Source organism: Gilbertella persicaria (genome assembly GCF_025201335.1).
Source record: "Gilbertella persicaria strain CBS 190.32 chromosome Unknown B0P05scaffold_12, whole genome shotgun sequence".
NCBI lineage: Eukaryota > Fungi > Mucoromycota > Mucoromycetes > Mucorales > Choanephoraceae > Gilbertella > Gilbertella persicaria.
The window spans coordinates 447,748-470,616 of record NW_026251973.1 but is presented as its reverse complement, the minus strand read 5'-3'; the positions used below and the strand labels follow the sequence as shown (position 1 = coordinate 470,616).

At 36.0% G+C, this 22,869-nt stretch overlaps 13 protein-coding genes across 13 annotated transcripts; 7 read left to right on the top strand and 6 right to left on the bottom strand.

The window, feature by feature from the left end:
• Positions 1–546: 546 nt before the first annotated feature.
• Positions 547–1,736, top strand: B0P05DRAFT_466716 (uncharacterized protein; the record flags this gene model as incomplete). The annotated part of the gene is made up of 6 exons (XM_051574353.1): positions 547–707; positions 753–792; positions 894–990; positions 1,039–1,069; positions 1,113–1,372; positions 1,426–1,736. The coding sequence occupies 6 exons, from the start codon at positions 547–549 to the stop codon at positions 1,734–1,736; spliced, it is 900 nt and encodes a 299-aa protein (XP_051436661.1).
• Positions 1,737–1,960: 224 nt separating this feature from the next.
• Positions 1,961–2,515, bottom strand: B0P05DRAFT_535380 (ParB/Sulfiredoxin). The gene is made up of 3 exons (XM_051577428.1): positions 2,374–2,515; positions 2,208–2,330; positions 1,961–2,163 (listed from the first exon to the last, which is right to left on the bottom strand). Exons 1-3 carry the CDS (start codon positions 2,452–2,454, stop codon positions 1,990–1,992), a joined length of 378 nt encoding a protein of 125 aa, XP_051436660.1. The 5' UTR covers positions 2,455–2,515; the 3' UTR covers positions 1,961–1,989.
• Positions 2,516–2,695: 180 nt separating this feature from the next.
• On the top strand, positions 2,696–3,542 carry B0P05DRAFT_585676 (uncharacterized protein; the record flags this gene model as incomplete). Its single annotated transcript, XM_051582462.1, has 4 exons — positions 2,696–2,810; positions 2,990–3,110; positions 3,175–3,334; positions 3,393–3,542. The coding sequence occupies 4 exons, from the start codon at positions 2,696–2,698 to the stop codon at positions 3,540–3,542; spliced, it is 546 nt and encodes a 181-aa protein (XP_051436659.1).
• Positions 3,543–4,550: 1,008 nt separating this feature from the next.
• On the bottom strand, positions 4,551–6,283 carry B0P05DRAFT_636093 (uncharacterized protein; the record flags this gene model as incomplete). The annotated part of the gene is made up of 5 exons (XM_051583612.1): positions 5,656–6,283; positions 4,964–5,374; positions 4,889–4,925; positions 4,786–4,831; positions 4,551–4,737 (listed from the first exon to the last, which is right to left on the bottom strand). Exons 1-5 carry the CDS (start codon positions 5,950–5,952, stop codon positions 4,554–4,556), a joined length of 975 nt encoding a protein of 324 aa, XP_051436658.1. The 5' UTR covers positions 5,953–6,283.
• Positions 6,284–6,556: 273 nt separating this feature from the next.
• On the top strand, positions 6,557–7,687 carry B0P05DRAFT_535367 (uncharacterized protein). Its single transcript, XM_051577427.1, has 4 exons — positions 6,557–6,631; positions 6,675–6,812; positions 6,856–7,105; positions 7,148–7,687. Coding segments are annotated over exons 1-4 (855 nt in total). The 5' UTR covers positions 6,557–6,630; the 3' UTR covers positions 7,614–7,687.
• A 952-nt stretch (positions 7,688–8,639) lies between these two features.
• On the top strand, positions 8,640–9,182 carry B0P05DRAFT_535366 (uncharacterized protein). Its single transcript, XM_051577426.1, has one exon. It carries the CDS (start codon positions 8,708–8,710, stop codon positions 9,065–9,067), a length of 360 nt encoding a protein of 119 aa, XP_051436656.1. The 5' UTR covers positions 8,640–8,707; the 3' UTR covers positions 9,068–9,182.
• Positions 9,183–9,197: 15 nt separating this feature from the next.
• On the bottom strand, positions 9,198–10,147 carry B0P05DRAFT_578435 (mitochondrial carrier domain-containing protein; the record flags this gene model as incomplete). The annotated part of the gene is made up of 2 exons (XM_051581856.1): positions 9,198–9,973; positions 10,072–10,147. 2 exons carry the CDS (start codon positions 10,145–10,147, stop codon positions 9,198–9,200), a joined length of 852 nt encoding a protein of 283 aa, XP_051436655.1.
• Positions 10,148–10,464: 317 nt separating this feature from the next.
• On the top strand, positions 10,465–11,363 carry B0P05DRAFT_488243 (bud site selection-related protein). The gene is made up of 3 exons (XM_051575281.1): positions 10,465–10,641; positions 10,722–10,909; positions 10,953–11,363. Exons 1-3 carry the CDS (start codon positions 10,545–10,547, stop codon positions 11,109–11,111), a joined length of 444 nt encoding a protein of 147 aa, XP_051436654.1. The 5' UTR covers positions 10,465–10,544; the 3' UTR covers positions 11,112–11,363.
• A 16-nt stretch (positions 11,364–11,379) lies between these two features.
• Positions 11,380–11,973, top strand: B0P05DRAFT_535358 (uncharacterized protein). The gene is made up of 2 exons (XM_051577425.1): positions 11,380–11,696; positions 11,748–11,973. Exons 1-2 carry the CDS (start codon positions 11,456–11,458, stop codon positions 11,870–11,872), a joined length of 366 nt encoding a protein of 121 aa, XP_051436653.1. The 5' UTR covers positions 11,380–11,455; the 3' UTR covers positions 11,873–11,973.
• Positions 11,974–11,988: 15 nt separating this feature from the next.
• On the bottom strand, positions 11,989–16,310 carry B0P05DRAFT_36729 (uncharacterized protein). The gene is made up of 14 exons (XM_051573646.1): positions 16,256–16,310; positions 15,859–16,103; positions 15,765–15,811; positions 15,565–15,717; positions 15,387–15,519; positions 15,094–15,336; positions 14,896–15,042; positions 14,733–14,852; positions 14,114–14,690; positions 13,795–14,070; positions 13,598–13,744; positions 13,387–13,553; positions 12,688–13,321; positions 11,989–12,637 (listed from the first exon to the last, which is right to left on the bottom strand). Exons 2-14 carry the CDS (start codon positions 15,916–15,918, stop codon positions 12,084–12,086), a joined length of 3,258 nt encoding a protein of 1,085 aa, XP_051436652.1. The 5' UTR covers positions 15,919–16,103; positions 16,256–16,310; the 3' UTR covers positions 11,989–12,083.
• A 1,191-nt stretch (positions 16,311–17,501) lies between these two features.
• B0P05DRAFT_535349 (uncharacterized protein) lies at positions 17,502–19,605 on the bottom strand. The gene is made up of 2 exons (XM_051577424.1): positions 19,173–19,605; positions 17,502–18,935 (listed from the first exon to the last, which is right to left on the bottom strand). The coding sequence occupies exons 1-2, from the start codon at positions 19,272–19,274 to the stop codon at positions 17,568–17,570; spliced, it is 1,470 nt and encodes a 489-aa protein (XP_051436651.1). The 5' UTR covers positions 19,275–19,605; the 3' UTR covers positions 17,502–17,567.
• A 459-nt stretch (positions 19,606–20,064) lies between these two features.
• B0P05DRAFT_535347 (uncharacterized protein) lies at positions 20,065–20,987 on the bottom strand. The gene is made up of 4 exons (XM_051577423.1): positions 20,656–20,987; positions 20,511–20,604; positions 20,410–20,466; positions 20,065–20,365 (listed from the first exon to the last, which is right to left on the bottom strand). The coding sequence occupies exons 1-4, from the start codon at positions 20,658–20,660 to the stop codon at positions 20,171–20,173; spliced, it is 351 nt and encodes a 116-aa protein (XP_051436650.1). The 5' UTR covers positions 20,661–20,987; the 3' UTR covers positions 20,065–20,170.
• Positions 20,967–22,843, top strand: B0P05DRAFT_535342 (ATP synthase subunit alpha). The gene is made up of 4 exons (XM_051577422.1): positions 20,967–21,101; positions 21,153–21,383; positions 21,441–21,930; positions 21,980–22,843. The coding sequence occupies exons 1-4, from the start codon at positions 21,042–21,044 to the stop codon at positions 22,837–22,839; spliced, it is 1,641 nt and encodes a 546-aa protein (XP_051436649.1). The 5' UTR covers positions 20,967–21,041; the 3' UTR covers positions 22,840–22,843.
• The last annotated feature ends 26 nt before the right edge of the window (positions 22,844–22,869 follow it).

Genomic DNA, 22,869 nt, shown 5'->3' with positions numbered 1-22,869 from the left:
TTTTTTTTTTTTTTTTGGTTTAATTCATTTACGCGACGTGATTTGTATTTGAATATCCGTCATATTTTTTTAGTGCCGTATTGGACCTACGGCTTCAAACGCAACAGGACTGTGTTACCTTTATTCTATAAAAAAGAGAGAACAATTGAGTCCCTTTGAAAGGAAGACCTTCCTTGTTCATAATTCAAGCATGACTTATTGTGTTCAGTTCTATAAATTGGATTTCTGGTATATATAGTTTAGATCCTTGAAAAATAAAAAGGAGAAATGCTATTGTTGTCTTTATTTTTTTTTTTGTTTTTTTTTGTATGCAGAATCTATGAATAACAAGATAGTAAACGAAGAAAAAGAAACGAAAGTTATAGGGAAAGCATGGCTTATGCTTTCGTTTCTTTGTTCCTATAGATCCAACAAAAGTATGAGGAAAGACTCTCCTTATTTTAAGAAACAAGTTTTGTTTTAGTTTCTGTTTAAAGGAGAGAAGAGGAGGGTTATAAAATCGTATCGATATCCAATATATATATATCTTTTTTATACTCTATCAACATGTTCTTTTTTATGCTATTGAGCTATCTTGTTACTGTGGGTTACGCATTTGAAGCAGCCACTATACTTGATTGTCCAAAAATACATCCACATTCACCAGCCACCAGTGTCTATCACTTGAGAGTGGACGATATTCAAATCATAGCGGCTATGGGTGACAGGTAACAATAAAAAATAATCTGGTTATGATTAAGATGGTTTGTTAGTATTACTGCTGGTATGCTTGCTAAAAACACAAATCTGGATGTGGTTCAATATTCAACTATAAAAGAATATCGTGGTGTCAGTTTTACCATGGGAGGGGTAATGCTCTGTATTTAAAGAACAAGTATTGAATGAGAAAATAGGATACCCAAGCTGCTTCTATAGCCAATTATATAAAGCATTTTCAACCTGATGTCTATGGTGCTTCTCTAGGTGAGAAACCCGCTAGATTATGTCAAAGTAAGGTTGTATGGTTTTGATTGTCTTTTTTTTTGACGTTTCTTTTAGACACTTTTTTCTGTTTGGATGCTCATCATGAGTAAGAAACAATGACTTCATCATCTTATGCTCATCATTGATAGTCCTGAAATTGATTTTTTGAATGCAGCACAGACAGGAGCAACAAGTGACAAACTACCAGAACAAGTCGATTACTTGGTTCAGCAGATTGGCTTGGATACACCTCATGCTAAAAAATGGAAACTTATTCATCTCTATATTGGTTATAATGATGCTTCTGTAGCCTGTATGAATCCACAGGCAGTACGTGACTATAAAAACAATGTTCGAAAAAGTTTAGAGGAACTTGTTCATCGTATAGACTATGCTTTTATTAATCTGAGTAAGTAAGAAATCAATCTAGCTATATACTAAAAAAAAAATGATGTATATGAGTTGGTTTGATGCGATATGATAAAATACATCACATCACAGATCAAAAACCTGGTTACAAGAAAAAGTTTGTCAATGATACGATTCATATCTCGGATTATGAGTGCTATTGTTGTTCGGTATCAAACAATGATATGGGACAAGTCATTGTTGGATATAATCAAGTACTGGCTGAACTGGCAGAAGAATTGAATGGTTCTATCATTCAAAATTTAGCAGGAGCTTTGACTGGAAAAATGTCAAAGAACATAGCTGTCGTATTTCAACCCATGAATATAGATATATCTTCCATACCATATTATGCTTTTAGGTAAACTGCCTATATGCTTGTGTTTTATATTAACTCTATAGCAATGTGGATGGATATCATCCTAATGTACATGCAGGCACTTATTTATCAAGGGAGTTATGGAATCAAATGTTTCTCTCAAAACACAAGAAAGCACAAACAAGTGGATTCAATACTTCTCTTCCTTTGTTCTGTCCAACAGAAAATGATGTGTTGGAAACAAATATTCGGATTGTGTAATAAAATTATCGATTTATTTACAGTGCAAGTTGTGTAATTTACTTTTTAAATGGTGAAGATGAACCGAGATAAGTTGAAATGACACTAGCCGGTGTTTCAATCAATTTGGCTCGAATGGTCTCTCTTCCGAGTTCTTTACTGGCTGCCCAACGATGACATCCACCAAAGGCAAAATAATAGTCTTGATCATTATGCTTTACGTGATGCACATCCTATTTAAGGCGTAAGTTATCCAACCAAAAACATATTTACTTACAATAGGTGTCAATTCTTTCTCTCTTTCAGGTATTTGTAAGACTTCTTTCATGTTTTCAACTTTTTCTCGGTCGAGTTGTGAGGGAATAGGTCGGTTGACAACTGACATAGGAATGTCATATACCTTAATGAATTAATTCATGTTCAGCATTATTATTGTGCTTTACCTCTTTAATGGAGTTTCCATGAATAGAAAAGTTATCGACTTGTTGGGTTGACATGGTTCTTTTTATAAATTGTCTTATCATTCAACTCTAAAACGATAAAATAAAAGCGACCCTTTTATACTTTTTATTATTTAAATCTAAGCATAGTCAATCATTGGCAATTATTAAGCACTGATTCAACCAATCATACTTAAAAACAGAAACGTGATACCCTTAATCAGGATAATGATGTAAGTACACCTTTTGTCGCAAGAAAAGTGTCGCACTTTTAAAAAAACAGTGTCGTATGTTTTTAGGAAATAGTGTCGCATCTAAAAAAAATATGAACTTTCAGGCTATCAAGAAAAGAACGCATGAAGAAATGACAGACGATGAAGAATGCGACAAAGACGAAAATGAAGAAGATGACGGCTACGAAGGGGAAAATGACAACAATAGTAATGATATGACCAAGAAAAAATATGGAAAGACGATGAACAGGAAGAATTTATAGACTCAATACAGAAAAACATAGTGAATAGTAGCATAAATATTTTTTGAATTTGAATTTGAATTTGAATTTGCTTAACCAAACTTTCTTGCGAACAGCACAAAAATGAGGACTACACACCGTCAGAGGATGATGTTAATGAACTTCTCCTTAGGCAAGAAAGCAATCTTGACCATTTGAACCGTCTCTCTATTTCTATTTTAAAAAACTGGGTGGATAACGATGAAGTCCTTGGTCAAATTTTACGGTAATATACTTTTTTTTTTCTGACAAATTAAATAATACTTTAAATTAAACTACTTTCCATACAGCATTTCGTTATCAGGAATTATTGATCTAGCTCACGATTGGACGTCACAGTACTGCAAAAGTGTGTTCCCAGATGCGCGCTGGTCTGAATTCGAAAAGCTATCGTATCCCATATATGATTTAACACAAGAAAGTAACGAAATATATACCAATGTTATGAGGGTAAGTAGCGCAAAATAGATCTAGTCAACTGAGAATCATCCACTGATTTGCTTTGCAGAAATTGAAGAGTGAAGATCAAAAATCAGACCATGAAAGACAACCTGAACATGAAGCTTTGATATACTTGAGTGAAAAAAAGCATGAGTACAGAAAAAAGAAGTTAGATTGTGAAGAATTACAGATTATTGAAATTTTAGACACTTTGTAAGATTTATTTTATTTTACTGAGGTTAAAAGTGACTAAACCGCTATTATAGGATGCAAAACATCATATACTATTTGAATGGGAACGAAAGTGAGCTAGGCAGCTCAGGATGAAGGAGGGATAATGGGCTATTTCTACTAAAGTTTCCCGGTAGTGAAAGTGAAAGAGTTTCGGGTAGAAAGGAGGCGATGGATTGGGAAAGAGTGAGACTATAACAATAAACACGCACCAATGCTACAGATTGACGGTTTGATAATACGTGACAGAAAGTAAAGAAAGGGTGAAGAGAAGTAATTAAGAGAGTGGGAAATGACAGAAATACTATATGATAAATGAAGGATTGGTGATACAGAAATGCAGCCAACTGTAAAAAATCAAAAAGCAATAAAATTTAGAAACATATCAATCGTAACAACAAAGCGGTTATCCCCAAAATATAAGCTATCGAATGAGTACGAATCATAACTCTCTTTATCTATGGCTGTTTGAATTAATAAAACATAGTTAGTAACATAAAAAAGGTAAGAAAAATGAGATAGACACTTATCTTTTATATCGTTGTCTGCAGTATCTACTACAAGCTTGCGCATTACACCAAGGGGTTATGAATATAACCACGGTCGAATGTAATACTTCCCACTCCCATATGGCTCTGGTGACTTAGTTTGTTCATCAAAGCGATGGGAAGTTCTCATCCAAGACCAATTACTCGATCAAAGAGGCAGGGCAGGATTATTTTAATCATTAGCACTAGTCTTTATTAAAAGAACCAAAGTACTAAAAATAAAATTTTTTCGCATCAATAGATAAATAGAGATTACGTCACCACAATCGCAATTATTTTTTTTTGAAATTTTATCTATTATTCATATTGCTATTCGCTTACAAAGAGGTAATTACTCTCATCATGAACAAAACATTATAGAAGAAGGTATTAATAAACATATCTATTGATATTTATAGAATTTAGTATATAACGCTACAAGGCGTTCACTTTTTTTTTTTTTTTTGGTTTTAAAAACGAAGTTGATGACTATTGCGTCTTTGAGAGTCAAGAGTAAAGTTTCTTAGCTCATCAAGCAAAGATTTGATATCTGTTGCCACTCTATTGATTTGAGGCGTATTACCAGAGCTGAAAGCTGTTTTAGTTATATTTAGCGTGAAGTTAAGAAGCTCCATACTGTTGTTCTGTAATCTGCTTTTCTTATTAATTAATATTGATTAATATGAAGTATATTTAAGTTACCTTGCAGTCGTGTATAGTTGATCGTTATTAGTTACTACAGCTTCATCTGCGTCAATATCCATAGACTAAACAGGTTGATGGACTTGTGCTGGAGTATGTATACTTTTTTCCAAGAGCCCTATGCCCAAGATACGGTACACCTAATTTTTGTTAGTAAAATACTTTGAGTTTAGCTAACGATGATATAATTCCTAGTCATATATTCTAAAAGACCAACAGTTCCCCACTCGGCATCATTCTCTTGACGCCACTCTTCAAAGTCTTCCCATCTATCTTGGAAGACTGACTCAGAAGTGGCGCTCATTATTTTCACTAGAAGATCCAATGCTTCATCTCTCATTTTCTTTTTTTCTTCCATTGATCTAGATCTTCTTTGCTCTGGCATGACATGCTTTAAAATGGCCTCTTTCCATGCTTTCAAAATATGCCAGTGACAGATCAGTATATCGAAATTGCTGTTGAAAACTGGAGTCGTCTGATCGTCACCAGCATATCCTTCAACATTATAGGTTTTATTGATTGCTGCAATCTCTGTATCAGAATTATCAACCATTATCGCTGATGGTCGATATCCATGTACATTCTTAAGCTATTGGAGTCAGAATTTAATAAGATACTGGGCTTCACTATTGGTTATCATCCACACTAAAGGCTTTCCTTTGCCGGTTACTCTACAGCGAACAATAAGTGTATACAAATAACACTATTGTTTAGTCAAAGCCATACAGGTTTTGTGGGTGGAATCAAGAGAAACCATATCCCCATCTGTTTTCAAGATCTAGGTACAATAGAGTATTTTAATATCAAATAATAGATTTGTAAATTGTCGTTAGCATGACAATTTTAATTACTCTGTAACAGTAATTATACCTGTAGTTGCCATTGGGACATGAAAGAAACAAAAAACATTCCTTCTTCAAAAGAATCCAAGTTATGATGATGAAAGTAACCTCTGAATTCTTCGTCTTCGATGGTCTTACTTTCCCATATTCTTAGGCTTTTGGCAAAGTTTTTATTGAACATTGCCTTTTTTTCGATGCTCTTCTTCATTGCATAATAAACATCGTTATATTTAGCGTTAAGGTCGATTGGAATAGTATTGGCATTATTCATGAGCATATTTGCTAAAATACTCTTGTCTAATCGAAGCATATTTTTCTTTATCATTAAATTTACTATGCTTTACTATCTTATTAATAGTTGATCAAAATTACTCAGCAGGGCGAGTAAGGGGGAGATATAAGCATTTGTAGTATCTACTAGTAATGAAATTGCCAGTTTTTTATGAGTATGGATAGGAGCATTATTCATAGCAAGATAAAAGCTTTTCAATTCAGAATATTTGTCTGATTGATCCAGCGTTCCACTCAAAAACCTGAGATAATGTCCTACTATTCCTCAAATAATTGTAAAGGCAAGCCATCTCTTGAAGTGTTTGCAGGCCACCCTATTTAATCAACAGCTACATACAATATGCGACATATTTTTTTTTTTTTTTGAAAAGCACGACACTATTTTCCTGAATCATGCGACACTCTTTTCTAAAAACATACGACACTGTTTTTTTAAAAGTACGGCGCTTTAATTTTTTTTCTTGCGACATCATTTTGGCAAAAGGTGTAGTTGATTACAAATCGTATTTAGTTTGTATGTTGATCCTTGATGAAACACCTAATGGTACAACTACATATGAAACACAATAGACTTACTGTCACAGAGGAAGCCCCTATCTATACAAGTTTCTCCTTAAAGCCTTTATAACAGTTGAGTGCCCTCAAGTCTTTTTCTTTTCCATTTTTTTTTTAAGGTCGGTTCATTGAAAGGCAGCCAAAGATAATAAACAGCAGTAAGTATTGATCAGATGAAATTAAATGATTTGACATAAAAAGTGACTGTATCTGATCAAGACTTGCGTGGTTTGGGTGTTCAACATGTCTTTCCTATAAGCCCTTCAAGTTCAACAGATGTTGTAAAACCCACTACCTTTTATGGCCCCATTATAAATGAGGAACAGCTTTTAAAAAAAAGTAACCATTTCACTCTTGTTTGTTATACTCATGATGGTCATAGACAATTTGATCTCAATCCTGTCTTCTGAATGCATACGTCTTATTCACTGGAAGATCCCTGGAAAGAGTGCTATTGTCTTTGGTAGCATTCTGTTTCTTTTGATCCTGACTTCTTATCACTCACTCTTGTATTTGTTGGCTGGTGGATTGACTACCCTAATTGGATTTAACTTGGCCTTTGTTAATATCTACAATTGGATGCGATCTCTTTGGACTGGTTTGCCTGTCAACCGACTCCAACATCCATTTCAGTAAGTAGCCGTTTAGAAAAAGACATAACTGAATGTCTGTAGTATGCATATGAATCAAACATCGCTCTCCATTCGCACTGCGATGGAACATACCATTCCTGTGTTCATGGACATACTCGAAATCATGGCTCAGAAATCAGCCAAAGTGATCTATGTAGAAGACACAAACACAACAGCCCAAGTATGTCTTATTTCAGCCTTTGTTTACATGATCGCTGGTATCGTGCCAATCAAAATGCTTTTTGGTCTCTTTATTGTCGGTGTATTTACAATGCCTTATGGTTATGAAAGGCATCGCGGCTGTATCGAACAACAGATCAAGACATATCGAGCGCAATTCATCATGGCTATGAACAGGTATGATCAAGTTTCTCGAGAACGATTGTATGCTATGTTTGCATTTAGTCTAGACAATGATTTGAAAGTCCACGTTAAGGACATGTTTAAAAGATTAGATGCTTTGATACCAGACAGCAATTCTAAAGAAAGTATGCTTAAAGAACACTAAAGAAAGAACTATTCACTCTTATGAACAAGCAGTAATAAAGTATATATAGTGGTGTTCATTTTTACATTTGAAAACAGACTTTAGAGTTCAAAAATGGCTCTAGATCAAATGAATAGAAATTATTTTAAATTTTTCATGTAAACATTAGAAATTCCAGACAAAAATGAATTTAAACAAGCTTTCTTACTGTATTCACATGTGATCAAGACATAGACAACATTCATTTTCATATAAACAAAAAGAAATGTGCAGCATAAAGAATGAACTGTCTTAAATGTCATTGAGATTCTAACCTAGGATTGCCTATTCAATCACATACCTATAGACAATAGATCCAAGTACATATTTGATGTACCCAAATAGCACACATATTTTACCCATTAGACAATTTATATAATCTATTAAATAGAAGGATTCAACTTGTTATTCACTCTTACTTTCTCTCTTTTTATCTCTCTCTCTCTCTTTTTGATTACTATATATACACACACACAATATGCATACTAAAGCCCTTCTTTCTGTTGCTGTTGCGACCCTTTTGCTTCAAGGTATAGTCGAATTAGATTGTCATTAAATTTTAAACCATTTTATAGTTCATGCTGCTGAACCTTCTGCTGTTGCTATGAACAGCGCTTCTGTTGCTGCTGAGGCTTCTAATGCTTCTGTCATATCTGTTGCTGAATATATGGCCGAGAATGAGATGCAACAAGGAGTGAGTGAAGCCAAGAAGAAGAACACAAACACTGATGAAGATTTGGAAGAAGATATTATGCCAGTCTCTCTCAGAGGTTCTCGATCTGCCTTTAAGCCTCTTTCTGCCAAGATCAATGCTGATGATAACGATGAAGAAGAAGATGATGACAAGGAAGAAAAGGATGACAAGGACGATAAGGACGATAAGGAAGACAAAGACGAAAAAGAAGACAAGGATGACAAAGAAGACAAGGATGACAAAGAAGACAAGGATGACAAAGAAGACAAGGATGATAAAGAAGACAAGGATGATAAAGAAGACAAGGACGATAAAGAAGACAAGGACGATAAAGAAGAAAAGGATGATGAAGAAAAGGTGAAAGCTCAAGAAGTCGAAAAAGATGACGAAGAAAAGAAGGAAGAAGAAGAAGAAAAGAGCGAAACTGATGAAGAACTTGAAATTAACGGTATGGATAATGCAAAGCAAGTTGTCTCTTCTGCTTCAAATGCATTTGGTAGTGCTTCTGCTATTGCCTCTGCTTCGTTCGGATCCTTATCTTTTGGTGCTTCTAGCGCTGGTGTTCTCTCTGCTACTGGTGCTAATGCTAAAGCCACTATCTCTCCCAAGAATGCTAATGCAAAGTCAAGTGGTAGTGCTGTTCGTATCAGTATGGGTGCTACTGTTGGTGCTATTGTCCTTGCTGCTGTTGCTCTCCTTTAAGAAAAAAAAGAACACACATACCCTCTTTTTTTTTGTTTAATGTCTTCAATGTATCCGCACACACACAAACACACGCACACACACTTACACATCATAAAAAATACGACCCTCACTCATTCATTTTTGCCGATAAATAAAGTAATTTAATATACACATACACATTTTTGTGTTTACAAGAATTTCAATAGTTTCTCTTTGCTGTCTTTTAAGACTTCAAATACAGTCATACTAATCGCTGTGGTAGGAATCCCCCAAGCAATTCTAGCATATAATCCTCTTGTGAATGCACCACGGCCTTCGTTAAGCAACATATTTTTTGCAATGGCAATTGGTCCATCTCTATACATTTTCCCGTGATCTGCCGCTGAAATTTGCCACCTTGTTTTGATGATGTCTAAAGGCGTCGAAACTAAAACACTTGCTACACCTGCCATACTGGAACACACCATGTACAGACTAGGATGATTATGATCTGTATTTGGCAAGATCCATTGTTTTAGTTTCTCATACGTGACAAAATAAGTCATTGAATGTGGAACAAACACAACGAGTCCCATCCAATAGCCTCTATAGAACCCTCTTATGCCTTCTGTCTTATAAATGTTGGCGATTAGAGAACGACTGTTGATTCGAGCTTGTTTTTGCTGTGTTTGCAGTCGGTTTTTTATGACTTCCATAGGAGTAAAAAACAAACAGCCAGAGACCTCAGCAGCACATCCTGAAATCAAATGATTGAGAGAAGAGTCTCGGGCTATGTTGTATGATGTACTCAATGTTTGCTTGGTTGCTTCGTAGCATGATAGATACATAGACACGGCAGGCACAGAGAAAAGTAAAGCGATGGGCAGTCCTCGATAAAGGCTTTTCAATGATTGAATTTTCTCGGTTGATGAAGTATGCTTGCCAATCAAGTTTGGAAAGACGATTTTTATCAGTGATTGTTTATCTATATGTCGTATTGTTGTTGTTTGTAGCCGGATATTGATTGTGTCCACTATGATTAGAATGAATAAGACAATGACTTCTTAACCGCTTCTATCTTACTAGGATGCGTTATTGTTCGAGCAACTAATCCAGCGGTGCTTGAAGCAAACAAGTAGTATCCATCGATCGTACTCATCGCTTTGAATAAAAAAAAATAAAAAAAAATGAGGCACTTTTTTTTTCTTTGACAGTAGAACTGGGATTCAATAGTTGAATCGGAGACAATAAATCTCAGGTACAGATTCTTCAAAGGGAGAAAACAAGGCTAATCAATAACAATAGAATCTTGAACGTGCATTTGATAAGCAAGCAAAATAAAGTAAGCAACCAGGTGCATGTATCTCCTACTTGATGATAAACCGACTGCATTGAATTTAAGGATTGAAATACAACCAATCATGATCAAGTATGTTTTATAGTCATGATTGGCGGACAGAGTTAGTGTGAGTGGTACGTCATCGGCAAGTTCTTTTTTCTTCGATTGAATTAAAAATAAAAAATAAAAAATATTGTATTGTGTTCATCGATTGACTATGCCAAAGATCAGAACATCACGAACAAAGCGACCTCCTGAAGGTTTTGATGAAATAGAACCAACTCTTGAAGAATTCGCAAGAAAAATGAAAGAAGGTAAAAGCAAAAACAACAAGCAACACCAACAACAAAAGAAAGATGTAAATAGGGTTATTAGAACTGTTTTTAATATGTAGTTGAAAACGAGTCTCATGAAGGCAAACGTATTGTTGAAAGTGCTTGGCCAGTGTTCCGTATTCACCACCAACGTTCACGTTATATATATGACTTGTTTTATAAGAGAAAGTTGATCTCACGCGATCTTTATGACTATTTGCTCAAGAATAAGTATGCTGACGCCAATCTTATTGCCAAATGGAAAAAGGTAATTATAAAAAAAATTTTTTTCTTCTCTAATATCATTCTAGCCTGGATTTGAGAAACTGTGTTGTCTGCGTTGTATTCAGCCTAAAGATACAAACTTTGGTACAACATGTATTTGTAGAGTTCCAAAAGAAAAATTAGAAGAAGGGAAAATGGTAGAATGTGTTCATTGTGGTTGCAGAGGTTGTGCAAGTGGTGATTAAAATCATAATAAAAACAATCTGTCGTGGAAACAAGAGAATTGCGAGAAATAAAAAAGGGTTTTCCATGGCAACAAATATCCGAATAAGAAAACGAGGATCTTCAAATCATGGCTGATTAGCTGATTAGAGTTCTGAGTCGGCTTTAAAAAAAGAAAGGGAACAAGAATGTTCTCAAATTTCCAGTTTATGTATATCTTGAATCAAGGATGAATCCAAGGTTTCTTATGCATAACTTTCAACTTTTAATATGAGCCCCTCTTTTTCTGTCTTTTTGGAGGGCTATAAAAAGAGGGATTTTTTTAGTTTTTTTTTCTTTTAGTTTTTATCCCCTCTTATATTTCAACATGTCTCTTGCTATTATCAACAACAACACTGCTATGGATGAATTTTCATTAAATGGTCAACCATCATTAGACCCTCATCGTAGACAAATTATCAAGAGAAAAGTACTTGCTATTGGAAAGATGTCAAGATCGTACACTGTCTTGAAAGAACACCCACAACTTGTACAACAATTAAAGGCCTTGACAAATGGTCGATTACCTGTTGGCACTTTGGCTTCTGGTGAAAAGGGAATTCGAGAAGGTATTTGTGCCTATCAATGATTAAGTCATTAAAGAAAAAGCTATATTATAGCCATCATTCAAAAGACTATGAACAATGGTTTATCAAAGTTAAAAGAACAAAAAGACCTTTCTTCCAATCTATATCATCACCATCAACCCAATTACAAAGTAGCTTCAAGAGAAGGTCAAATCTAACTTATTCGTCTCTCTCTCTCTCTCTCTCTTTATGTATATATCTATATCTACCCTTCATATTTATTTTACGTTAAATAAAGCCAAATATTTACAATGCGTGAATTATTTTTTCTTCTTTTGTACATAAATTTCAGGAGAAATGTTTATCAAACTGTTTATTTGTGTACAGAAAAAAAAAACAATTATGATGAAAATGTACAAATTGAAAAAATTAACCTAAATTTGCATTATTATTAGTAGTAGTAGTATTGTTGTTGTTATTGTTGCTAGTGTTGTTGGTGTTTGTAGTGTTATTTCTCTGTAATAACTGCTGTTGTTGAAGTTGTTGTTGTAGTTGTAATTGTTGTTGCATCTGAACAGCTTGAAGTCTTTGTTGTTGCTGAATCAATAGCTGTTGCTGTTGTTGAGGAGTTAAACTATTTAGCATTTGTTGTTGAAGTTGTTGTTGAAGTTGAGGTGATACTGCTGTATTGTTGTTTGTGGTATTGTTGTTGTTATTATTATTAGCATTGTTACGCATCTGCAACTGTGTAATGTATCGTTGCAAATTAGCTTGTTGATTTACAGGTAACTGCCCAAGTGACTGTATAGGGTATCCAAGTTGTGCTAATTGTGCTGCTAGCGCTAAAGCATTGGCTGTTTGCTGTTGTTGTTGTTGTTGTTGTTGTTGTTGCAATGCCGGTGACGATTGCTGTGTTTGATTCGTATTGCTATTATCCGTACTCGTAATATTATTGCTATTGGTGCTCATTTGTGATTGTAATGCTATAAAATAAGGATAAGAATAAAGAAATTATAAAAGAGAGAAAGTCTACCTTGAGCTTGTGATGCTAATACGTTTACAAATCGTTGTTGCATAGGTATTGTACTAGGTGGTCGAGTTTGACCTTGCTGCTGTTGTTGCTGTTGCTGTTGCTGTTGCTGTTGCTGTTGCTGTTGTTGAGCAGCAGCAGCCATCAAGGCCATTTGTTGTTGACGTAGTAGATGTAATTGTGCTGCTGGGTATCGATTTTGTAAATTGTTAGCAACAGTATTATTAGCCGTATTAGCAGCACTGACAGCATTCAATTGTGCTTGTAATTGAGCTTGTAACTGTTGTTGAGCAAGTACTTGTTGTTGTTGTTGCTGTGATTGTTGCTGTTGTTGAGCAACCTGTGCTGCTGCTGCTGCTGCTGCTGCTTGGGCTTGAACTGCTGCTTGGGCTTGAACTGCCGCTTGAGCTTGAACTGCTGCTTGTTGTTGTGTGGCCACTTGTTGCTGCTGTGGGGTTTGTTGAGCTAGACCTGGTTGGGCAGGCTGGAAAGAGGAGGATGGTTGAGGTCTAGGTACTCCCCTATTGGTTGCAGCGGCTGCTGCTGCCGCAGCGGCGATCGCAGCTGATGCAGCGTTCTGATTTACTGCTGTAGGAGGTCTTATTTGAGATGCTGTCGGCTGAGGCAAACCATTACCCTATAATGGATGATCAATAAATAAACAAACAAACAAAAACAAACAGAAAATTCTTTTTTTCCTACGTTGGGAGCGAAATTCTGAGACAATTGTCGTTGTTCTATCAAAGCTTGTGCCATTTGTCTTTCTCTTTGTGTTTTGTGTAGACTTAATTCCATAGCAGAAGGTAATCGTTGACCTTGTGAACTCATTCCATGTGCTTCAATCACACTACGAGGGGGTGCAGATGTGGCTACAAAAAAAATGAGTACTGCATTCAAAAAGAAAGAATTTTACGTTTAGATTTGATAGAATCTTCTCTTTTCTTTTGAGTCTTCTTAATAGCCTCAAACATATTATATTGTCTCTGCCTTTTTCTTGCAGAATCAAACTTAAGTGGTGATGGTCTCCTTGAAAGATCCTTCTTTAGTTTCGAGACATAAGCTAACATAGAATGTAAATACACAATGACCTCAATCTGCAGGTGTTCTTACTTGAGTTGATTTGTCCTGATAATGAAGTCAGGTTGTTCTGTCTCCATCTTTCATGACAGTCCCAGGGTGTACGTTTTTCCCCATTGACGGGTGCTCTTATGGCATTGAAAGCATCACAAATGAGATCCCAATTGAAAGAGTATTGCACAATAAGTTGGATCAAACACAAATCGTCATCTTCAGACCAAGTGCCGATTTGCCTTGCTCCAGGGGGTACTTGTGGAGTAGACGGCTGAGTCACAGGCACCTCCTTTTGTTTCTTGGGTGCGAATAATGCTATAGAGTATTATATTTTCTAAACATCGTCATAAAGACTTACATGAGGCTATAGGAGTGGTTTCATGGCGCTCTTGTCGTGACATTATCTTGTTTTGTTCGTATTCTTCTTCCTCTTCCTCTTCTTCATCTTCTTCTTCGTCGTCTTCCTCTTCCAGAATAAAACGAGTGTGTTCTCCATTAGTATGACGCTTTCTTGAAAGATGTTTACCATTCCTTTGAAGCTTAATGTGTTGCGTTGAAATCTTGAATGGCACAATACGGCTGTATTCTGCCTCATCAAAGTAAGGATCGTTACCAATGCAGTCAGGATCAGGTGCTGTATACAAAAGCAGGTCAGGAAAGAGCGAAATAATGTCATGCTCGTCTTCATTGAGTGCCATCGTGAATTGGTCAGGACCCAAGTTCTGAATCATATGTCGATATTGATGAATAATATTGGAAGCAACCTTGTTTTCTTCTTCTTCATCATCGTCCTCGTCCATAAGTGATCGTTCTGTCAATGTGTCTTTTGGTGTGTCTGTGTCAACATGCTGAACTTCAGAAACAGGTTCTGTCATCTCCACATCCTCTTCTTTATGAAGTTCTTTTTTTTCATCAAGAAACATCGGTGACTTTGTCTGTATTGTTGTTAGTTGTTTAGTCATATAAACATAACTTGCCTTGATGCATAAACTAGATTTATCCTCCGCTTCATGCCATGCCATAACAGCTCTGGATAAAGAATAGGCTGTTGCTATCTTCCACTTTCTTTCTTCTTTAAAATCTGTTCGCATCCATTTCTAACATAGGTTTAGTATAGCTTTTATTGTTTGTGTCTATTACCATTTCATCCATTAATAAATCCCAATGTGTCTTTGTTCGAGGTATCATTTTTTGACGTTTTAATTGTCTTTGACTCCATAAATTCTTCTTTTTCAGGTTTTCAATACTTGCAATTGTCTTTACTGATTTCAGTTCATCCCTAGCGAGCTTTGTTTTTTTTCTTTTAGTTGCAAATACATCATACACACAAGTACTTACCATCCAATCATGTGTAGTCAAGACCTTTCTTGCTTGTTGAAGTTGCTTATACAAAGGCTGATATTGTGCTCTTAATTGCCAAGCATAGAGATCAATACCTGAAGGCTTATCATTTCGCTTATCGACAAATTTACAACCATTATAGATTTGGACAGGATGATGCTTTGATTCAGATCGTCGTGGTAATGTCGTTGTCAAATAGAACACTGCTTTCTTTTTTCCTTCCTGCTCTTCCTCGCCCTGCTGTTGTTGTTTAATAGACTGTTCCTTCCCTTACAAATAGAGATACTTACATGCTCAGTTTTTACCGTTTCTTCTTGTTTTATAACTTGATTTTCCATAATTTCAGCTTGATTTTCCGGATGAACCATTGATACCAAAACATCTTGACGATAAGCAGGCGATAATTCCGGAAATACACCGTCTCTGTAGGTTCGATTAGCTTCCACAGCATGACTCCACAAGACCTACTTTATTTGATGTTTCTCAAGAAACTCTTCTTCACGCAAAAAATCTGCTTCTGACAAATTCTCCTGGTCATTAAGAAAGGCCATCACGTCTTCTTTTTCTTTTGTCAATAAAAAGAGTTCTTTAAGTAAATGTGTTCTACGAATCTCAATATGTCTACGCCCCAAAACGTATGAGTTTTTTTTTTCTGTTTCTATGCCAACCTTTGTTTTTCTTTTCTTTCTTCTTGTGCTTTATTGCGTAATTCAATCTTGTATAAAAACAGATGAGATGATGTCTTACAAGTCAGTCACTTACCAATAGAGAGTCATCTAGAGATGAGCCAGTAGTATTGAGTAAAGATGTATCTGTAGACATGGCATAAATATATTGGTAAAATTGATTTGAATTTCAAATTAAAGCTGGGCCAGCCAGGGGGGGTTTACTCTAATGTTGGTGTTTGCTTGAAAGAAAAAAGGGCTACTCCAGCGGGGATTGACAAAAAGAAAAGGGCACACAAGCACTAAAAAGAGGAACTGTCGAGATGGTTTGCTTTCAAGTACCTACAAGACTGATATGAATTGAGCAACTCGGATATTATATTGCAAGAAAAAAAGTTGCATAGGACAAGTTCTTAAATATGAGAAGCAGGATTATCCTGAATCTCTTGCTCTCTTTTTTTTTCTTTTCTCTTTTATTGTTCTATTATACTTACGATAAAAGACAAGTTTAAAAATGCAGAAAAAAAACAAGATAGAACTGTGAGTGTAAATTCGTTATGTTTTCTTTAAATATTATTTAAGCGTGTGTATGTACATCTTATGGTATTCATCTTGTGGATGTTTTTTTGTGTGCGCTTGCCCCACAATTGAAATACGTCACACTTCAAAAGGTGACACAAGGACAAAGTAAGTTTCTTTCAAACAAAAAAGTAATCCCTTATTGTCTCGATTGATATGCGTTGCATAAATCAAGGGCAGTTATCCAAGGATGCAGTAGATAAGAATTATTTAGCTTTGTTTCATTCCTATTTGAAACAATGCATTTACTACCTTTGTTGTTTTTAGTATGTGAAACGCAGTAAGAAGCCTGCTACTAGATATGAAACGAGAATCAAGTAAACAAATTAATTCATTTAGTCGACATTGTTGAGGGATAAAAATCTTGCTCTTTGGGTTATATATACTATGAGATTATGTTTTATTTTTTATGGTATTTCCTCCATGTTCTGATAGTAAATGTAATACTTTCTTTGTCTCTTGAGGGTGTCATATTAATATTTCCTTTGGTATTAGGCATTTACTTTTTTTTTATATTACAGAGATCACATGATAAAAGGAAGTGTGTAATGTTCGACACATCCATACAGAGTACAACATATAGTATTATTGTAAAAGACGTTGGGAGCAACAAAAGAATTGAACAAAAAAGAGAAAGAGAGAGAGAATCTAAGATAGATGAATAAACTGAATACGTATTTGTTGAATTGATAGATCTAACAAAGCGAAACTACTGTGAATATGCCTGAAGAAGCAAAAAATATTTTCCTTTCTTGGTGTTAAACGGGTTGAAGAAAAAATGTTTTATTTGGTGCGTTTTTATAACTTGATTTGTTAGCAGGCATTATTCTGTTACATGTAGTCCAGTGAGCTTTCAAGCCCAAACATCTTTAACGCTTGAGAAAAAAAAAAGTGCCATTTTTTTTTACCTTGTTTAACTCTTAAAGAGAAAATTCTTCAGCCTTTGTAAGCATTATGCAAACAAATAAAAAATAGACTATAATGAACAAAAGCGCTTTGGCCATTGTACTTGAGCTGATTCGATAGTTTTTTTAAAAAAGCGACTCGTCCAAAAAAAGAAAACAGCACATACACATACTTCAATTTTTTTGATCGAAACCTTACCTTCGGCTCAATAGTGATTTCAAAAAAAGAAATTGATTTACTTGTGTTCACACAAGGTTCATTTAGCAAAATTCATTTCAGCTTGTTTTTTTTATTAAAAGGGGGGAATTTTACATGGGGGAATTACAAGAAAAAGTGTGTATATTGTCTACTCTCTACATGAACATCCATTTCAGTCAATTTGTATTCGTTCAATTCCTGTTTAATCTTCATGGCCGTCATGGGCGTTAATTTTTGGCACGTAGCATTGGTATCGCAACGACGGTCATAATCAGAAGGAGCAAAAGTTTCGTGAATTTGGATTGTGCTACAGAACTGAACTCGTCGTCCAGAGTTATTTGTGGGAGCCACGAGTGAACTTGTAGAGGAAGAAGCAGGTTTTAGCTTAGGAGAGCTGTGAAGGCCAATACCATATTGTAGTCCAACAGCAGCAGGCTTGATATATTCTTCTGAATGCTTGGATGAAGCAGTAGAGGGAGTAGGTGAAGGCAATCCCGGTTCAGGCAAATGAATAAAATTTCTTTGTTGTTGTTGTTGTTGAGGAGGTGGTAAACGAGTAAAGGAACGTGTTGAAATAGCAGAATTAGGTGAATCAGGGGCACCATTGATATAAGTATTATTTGTGTTATTGGAGGAAGAGGAGCGTACTAATAAAGCAATGAGATGGATACTCATATCTTCTTTGAGCTTACCTTTTAATCCACCTTTTCGCACATGAGATGTTGTTTCTGTTGTGTCCACTCGCAAGTCAGGTTTTTTTTCTTTCTTTTCTTCTTTGACAATTTGGCGTAAATCTCCTGAAGAATGACGTTTGCTGTTAGATGATGTGGAAGTACTAGGCTTGCTTGGTACCACTTCAGTTTGAGGCACGCTACCAGAACCCTTTTGAAATAAACTAGAAAGTGATGCAATCGATCTACGTCTAAAAGACATAGGATTCTTGCTATTTGTAGTAGATTGAGATAAGGGTGAACTAGATATAGACGAAGCAATAGACGAATTGGAACCATTTCTGCTTGCCAAAGAAGCCAGATCACTCTGGCTACTATTGGAAGATTTCAGATTGTTCATGCTAAACACTTTACGAAGTCTTTTTGATAAAGACAGTTTTGTGTTGACAGACATTTCAGATTGAATTGAAAGAGCAGATGTTGCTGATACAACAGAGCCAGAGAACGAAGGTCTTCTTTCTTGAGTCATTGGCATAGCACTATGGCGACGTCGACTATTGTTACTTTTCATGGATTCATTAGAAGAGATAAGTGGTGGCTGAGATAGAGAAGAAGATGAGACGATAGATGATGAGGATGAAGGATGTTTTTTGTTTGAAGGGCGAGTTTGAGGTGGTGGTTGTTTTCTTGTGCCACTGGAGCGTGTAGGATTTGAAGGCGAACTTGATACGCGAGTGCGGGTACGGTGTTGTTGCTTTTGTAGCTGTTGTTGAAAGTAATAAGCATTGGCGCTATTCATTTGTTGTTGCTGTTGTGAAGCCTAAATGAGATGATTAGCATTTTTACTGTTATGAAACAATGAATGTGCATAAAATTTATAAATAACTTGTTGACCATAAATAGTGGTTGTACAACCACCAATCTTTTATGATTCGTTATGAAATAGATGAATATAGAAAAAAAGAACGGATCTTAATTTCTTTGGGGGGAAGCAAGAAATACATATATAAAAAAAAAAAAAAAAAAAAAAAAAAAAGAGAGGGAGTGTATTCTTTACCTGGGGATCAAATTTAAGTGAAGATGTCAAATAGTTTGCTAGAGCAATGTCTTCGTCTTCTTGTTGTAACAAGACAGGGTTGTGTTGAATTGTAGTTGCCATAGTGGTATTAAAGATTAAGGATTATATGTATGGGAGGGAAGAAATGGGATTGCTTAGTAGATGTGTGAAAGAAAGAAAGAGAGGATTTACAAAAAGGAAAGAAGATAAAATAACAAAATAGGATTGGTATTTGTGTGTTGCGTTGATTGTATATATACAGAAAAGAAAATTCGCGTATAACTTTCTTGTTTCTTTTAAAGCATGAATAAAGAAAAAAGATTACTTTTTTTTATTCAATGCAACAATGAAAAAAAAAGAGAGATATTAGAAAAAGAGAGGAGGAAAAGAGTGTTTAGAAAAAGAGAATGAAAAATGAACAAGTAAATAATACAAAAGGTGTGACAATACCTTACTCCGCTTCAAAACGAATAAATTGCCTTTTTATTATTTTATTCCAACATTTTACGCCTAGCAAGTTAGTCCTCCTTACAACTAATTTACACGATAATTACATGTGCCGTCACTTTATCAAAAAATATTAGCCTTTTTCTAATATTACTATTAAATGCAATCATGCTATTTTCTTTCTTTTTTTTAAATTGCCCATCTTTCCCACTTTTTCTTTTACTATTGCTTTCTTTAAAAAAAAAAAGAAATCAGAATGGGTATGACAAGGCCATTTAATGTGTAACTCTACTAAAGAGCTTTTACTATCATGATCTTTCATGTACACATGTACTTTTACCCATGATCAAGAATTATGCAGATAAAGAATTGAATATGCACGTGTGCCTAGCACAAAATAGCAGCCTATCACTCTAATGCTTGTAAGGACAAACCCCATTGTCAATTATGGAAAGAGTTTTAAAAATAACATATTTATTGTTTAAATTAATATGTATTTTCTAATCAAAACCTTAATTTTAATTATATTTTTCTACAAAAAATCATTTCTGCTACATATCATCACCGTCCTTTTCGGAACTGAAAAAAGAAGAGATAAAGGGTGCACCATAATAAATAAGGAAAAAACCAAAGACAGTGATGGAGACATAAAAACAGAGTTGTCTTTGGTGGCGTTTGGATATCATTCTGTTCATTCTGCCAAAAGATTGATGCAAGCTACTTCCAAGACCGCTGAATTGATTATGCTGTACTGATTTAAGCATAAACATCTGATAAACTAAAAACTTACTGATTCATCCAACAATCTATCTTGATCAGACACATCTTGGTGAATGTCTATTGTGATCTACTTCATTCTGAATATCAAAGCATTTTAAACTATAGACATACATTTTTGATAGCAGAGATTTTAGAACTGAGCTCGTTTAAACGAATGTCGTTTTGTTGTTCAAACACAAAGCCATTATTTTTCGAATTAGAAGCACTATACACGCGTCACTAACAAAGATCCTTGTCGAGATTGAACAATCTATACCTCATCTTGAGATGGACAATAGTGGAGAAAGAAAGGAAAAAAAAGAATGAAAAAATAATTACATTTTTTCAGGATTGGAATTCACAGTATTTACCAGCCAATCATCATATAACTCCATAGGATACTTAAAAGCCTGTTGCGCATCAGGTCTTTTTTTTTCTCTCGAAGGTTGCTAGGCAACATCCATATCGCGATAAGGCCAATTGTTTGAAGCATAACGCACTTATCAGATCAATTCTGATTGGATAACAAGAGGAGCCTCAATCTGAAAGGTGACGCAATAAAAAAAAACTTTTTTTGTGAGCGTGCCTGGCAATTTAGTGTATGTGTGTGTGCTGAGAAAAGACATTTTTTCTTCTTTTTTTTCAAACCACCCCTCTCACACAATGCTCAGAAACGTTGCTCGTATTGCTCGTCCTGCACTCACTCGTAGTGTTTTGCCTGCTGTATGTAGTTATTTTTTAGAGTCGAGTTTTAGATTATTAACTTGTTATTAGGCTCGTCTCAACCTTGGTGCTGTCGCCACTGTTGCCCGTGCTTATGCTTCTGCTAAGCCTTCTACTTCTGAAGTTTCTTCTATCCTCGAACAACGTATTTTGGGTGCTAACTCTGAAGTTGATCTCCAAGAAACCGGTCGTGTCTTGTCTATTGGTGATGGTATTGCTCGTGTTTACGGTTTGAAGAACTGTCAAGCTGAAGAAATGGTTGAATTCTCTAGCGGTCTTAAGGTAAACAACAGAGAAAACAGGATGATTGAAAGCACAATGATTAACAATGTACAATAGGGTATGGCCCTTAACTTGGAAGCTGATAACGTCGGTATTGTCGTTTTCGGTAACGATCGTTTGATCAAGGAAGGTGATACCGTCAAGCGTACTGGTGCTATCGTTGATGTCCCTATTGGTCCTGGTCTCCTCGGTCGTGTTGTCGATGCTCTCGGTAACCCCATTGATGGTAAGGGTCCTCTTGACGCTGCTGGTCGTTCTCGTGTCCAAGTCAAGGCTCCTGGTATCTTGCCTCGTCACTCTGTCAACGAACCTATGCAAACTGGTATCAAGTCTGTTGATTCCATGGTCCCCATTGGTCGTGGTCAACGTGAATTGATCATTGGTGATCGTCAAACTGGTAAGACTGCTGTCGCTCTCGATACCATCTTGAACCAAAAGAACTGGAACAACGGTTCTGATGAAGCCAAGAAGTTGTACTGTATCTATGTCGCTGTCGGTCAAAAGCGTTCTACTGTTGCTCAACTTGTCAGAACTCTTGAAGAAAACGGTAAGTTCATTTAGATATATGCACCTGTATCCTTATGTATATCCTATAGATGCCATGAAGTACACTATTGTTGTTGCTGCTACTGCTTCTGAAGCTGCTCCTCTTCAATACCTTGCTCCTTTCTCTGGTGCTGCTATTGGTGAATGGTTCCGTGACAACGGTCGTCACTCCTTGATCATCTATGACGATTTGTCCAAGCAAGCTGTTGCTTACCGTCAAATGTCTCTCTTGCTTCGTCGTCCTCCTGGTCGTGAAGCTTACCCTGGTGATGTCTTCTATCTTCACTCTCGTCTTTTGGAACGTGCTGCCAAGATGAACAAGAGCTTCGGTTATGGTTCCATGACTGCTCTTCCCATCATTGAAACCCAAGGTGGTGATGTCTCTGCCTATATCCCCACTAACGTTATTTCCATTACTGATGGTCAAATCTTCTTGGAAGCCGAACTTTTCTTCAAGGGTATCCGTCCTGCCATTAACGTCGGTCTTTCCGTCTCTCGTGTCGGTTCCGCTGCTCAAACCAAGGCCATGAAGCAAGTTGCTGGTTCCATGAAGCTCTTCTTGGCTCAATACCGTGAAGTTGCTGCTTTCGCCCAATTCGGTTCTGATTTGGATGCCTCCACTCAATTCTTGTTGAACCGTGGTGCTCGTCTCACTGAATTGTTGAAGCAACCTCAATACACTCCCTTGTCTATCCAAGCTCAAGTTCCCATCATCTTTGCTGGTGTTAACGGTTACCTCGATAAGATCCCTGTGAACAAGGTTGTTGATTGGGAAAAGGATTTCATCAGCCACGTTGCTACTCAACACAGTGATGTCCTTGAAGAAATCCGTACCAAGGGTGTTCTCTCCAAGGAACTCGAAGCTAAGCTCCGTGATGTCTGTGATAACCACGCTAAGGGTTTCTACTAAATTTGTATAATGAAATGATTTTCTTTTAGA

Excerpts from the sequence above, each read along its gene's own strand:
- B0P05DRAFT_535380 (XM_051577428.1), bottom strand. The coding sequence starts at position 2,454 with ATGATAAGACAATTTATAAAAAGAACCATGTCAACCCAACAAGTCGAT. Across the intron at positions 2,331-2,373 it reads ATGGAAACTCCATTAAAGAG|GTATATGACATTCCTATGTC; the intron begins GTAAAGCACAAT and ends TAATTCATTAAG. Across the intron at positions 2,164-2,207 it reads AGAAAGAATTGACACCTATT|GATGTGCATCACGTAAAGCA; the intron begins GTAAGTAAATAT and ends CGCCTTAAATAG.
- B0P05DRAFT_535367 (XM_051577427.1), top strand. Across the intron at positions 6,813-6,855 it reads GGAACAGCTTTTAAAAAAAA|ACAATTTGATCTCAATCCTG; the intron begins GTAACCATTTCA and ends TGATGGTCATAG. Across the intron at positions 7,106-7,147 it reads CGACTCCAACATCCATTTCA|TATGCATATGAATCAAACAT; the intron begins GTAAGTAGCCGT and ends GAATGTCTGTAG.
- B0P05DRAFT_535366 (XM_051577426.1), top strand. The coding sequence starts at position 8,708 with ATGACGAAGAAAAGAAGGAAGAAGAAGAAGAAAAGAGCGAAACTGATG.
- B0P05DRAFT_488243 (XM_051575281.1), top strand. The coding sequence starts at position 10,545 with ATGCCAAAGATCAGAACATCACGAACAAAGCGACCTCCTGAAGGTTTT. Across the intron at positions 10,642-10,721 it reads CGCAAGAAAAATGAAAGAAG|TTGAAAACGAGTCTCATGAA; the intron begins GTAAAAGCAAAA and ends TTTAATATGTAG. Across the intron at positions 10,910-10,952 it reads TTATTGCCAAATGGAAAAAG|CCTGGATTTGAGAAACTGTG; the intron begins GTAATTATAAAA and ends ATATCATTCTAG.
- B0P05DRAFT_535358 (XM_051577425.1), top strand. The coding sequence starts at position 11,456 with ATGTCTCTTGCTATTATCAACAACAACACTGCTATGGATGAATTTTCA. Across the intron at positions 11,697-11,747 it reads TGAAAAGGGAATTCGAGAAG|CCATCATTCAAAAGACTATG; the intron begins GTATTTGTGCCT and ends GCTATATTATAG.
- B0P05DRAFT_36729 (XM_051573646.1), bottom strand. The coding sequence starts at position 15,918 with ATGTCTACAGATACATCTTTACTCAATACTACTGGCTCATCTCTAGAT. Across the intron at positions 15,043-15,093 it reads TGACTACACATGATTGGATG|CTCGCTAGGGATGAACTGAA; the intron begins GTAAGTACTTGT and ends AAAAAAACAAAG. Across the intron at positions 13,322-13,386 it reads CTCAGAATTTCGCTCCCAAC|GGTAATGGTTTGCCTCAGCC; the intron begins GTAGGAAAAAAA and ends CATCCATTATAG.
- B0P05DRAFT_535349 (XM_051577424.1), bottom strand. The coding sequence starts at position 19,274 with ATGGCAACTACAATTCAACACAACCCTGTCTTGTTACAACAAGAAGAC. Across the intron at positions 18,936-19,172 it reads CACTTAAATTTGATCCCCAG|GCTTCACAACAGCAACAACA; the intron begins GTAAAGAATACA and ends CATCTCATTTAG.
- B0P05DRAFT_535347 (XM_051577423.1), bottom strand. Across the intron at positions 20,467-20,510 it reads AAATCTCTGCTATCAAAAAT|ATCACAATAGACATTCACCA; the intron begins GTATGTCTATAG and ends AGAATGAAGTAG. Across the intron at positions 20,366-20,409 it reads ATAGATTGTTGGATGAATCA|CATAATCAATTCAGCGGTCT; the intron begins GTAAGTTTTTAG and ends AAATCAGTACAG.
- B0P05DRAFT_535342 (XM_051577422.1), top strand. The coding sequence starts at position 21,042 with ATGCTCAGAAACGTTGCTCGTATTGCTCGTCCTGCACTCACTCGTAGT. Across the intron at positions 21,102-21,152 it reads CTCGTAGTGTTTTGCCTGCT|GCTCGTCTCAACCTTGGTGC; the intron begins GTATGTAGTTAT and ends ACTTGTTATTAG. Across the intron at positions 21,931-21,979 it reads CAGAACTCTTGAAGAAAACG|ATGCCATGAAGTACACTATT; the intron begins GTAAGTTCATTT and ends TATATCCTATAG.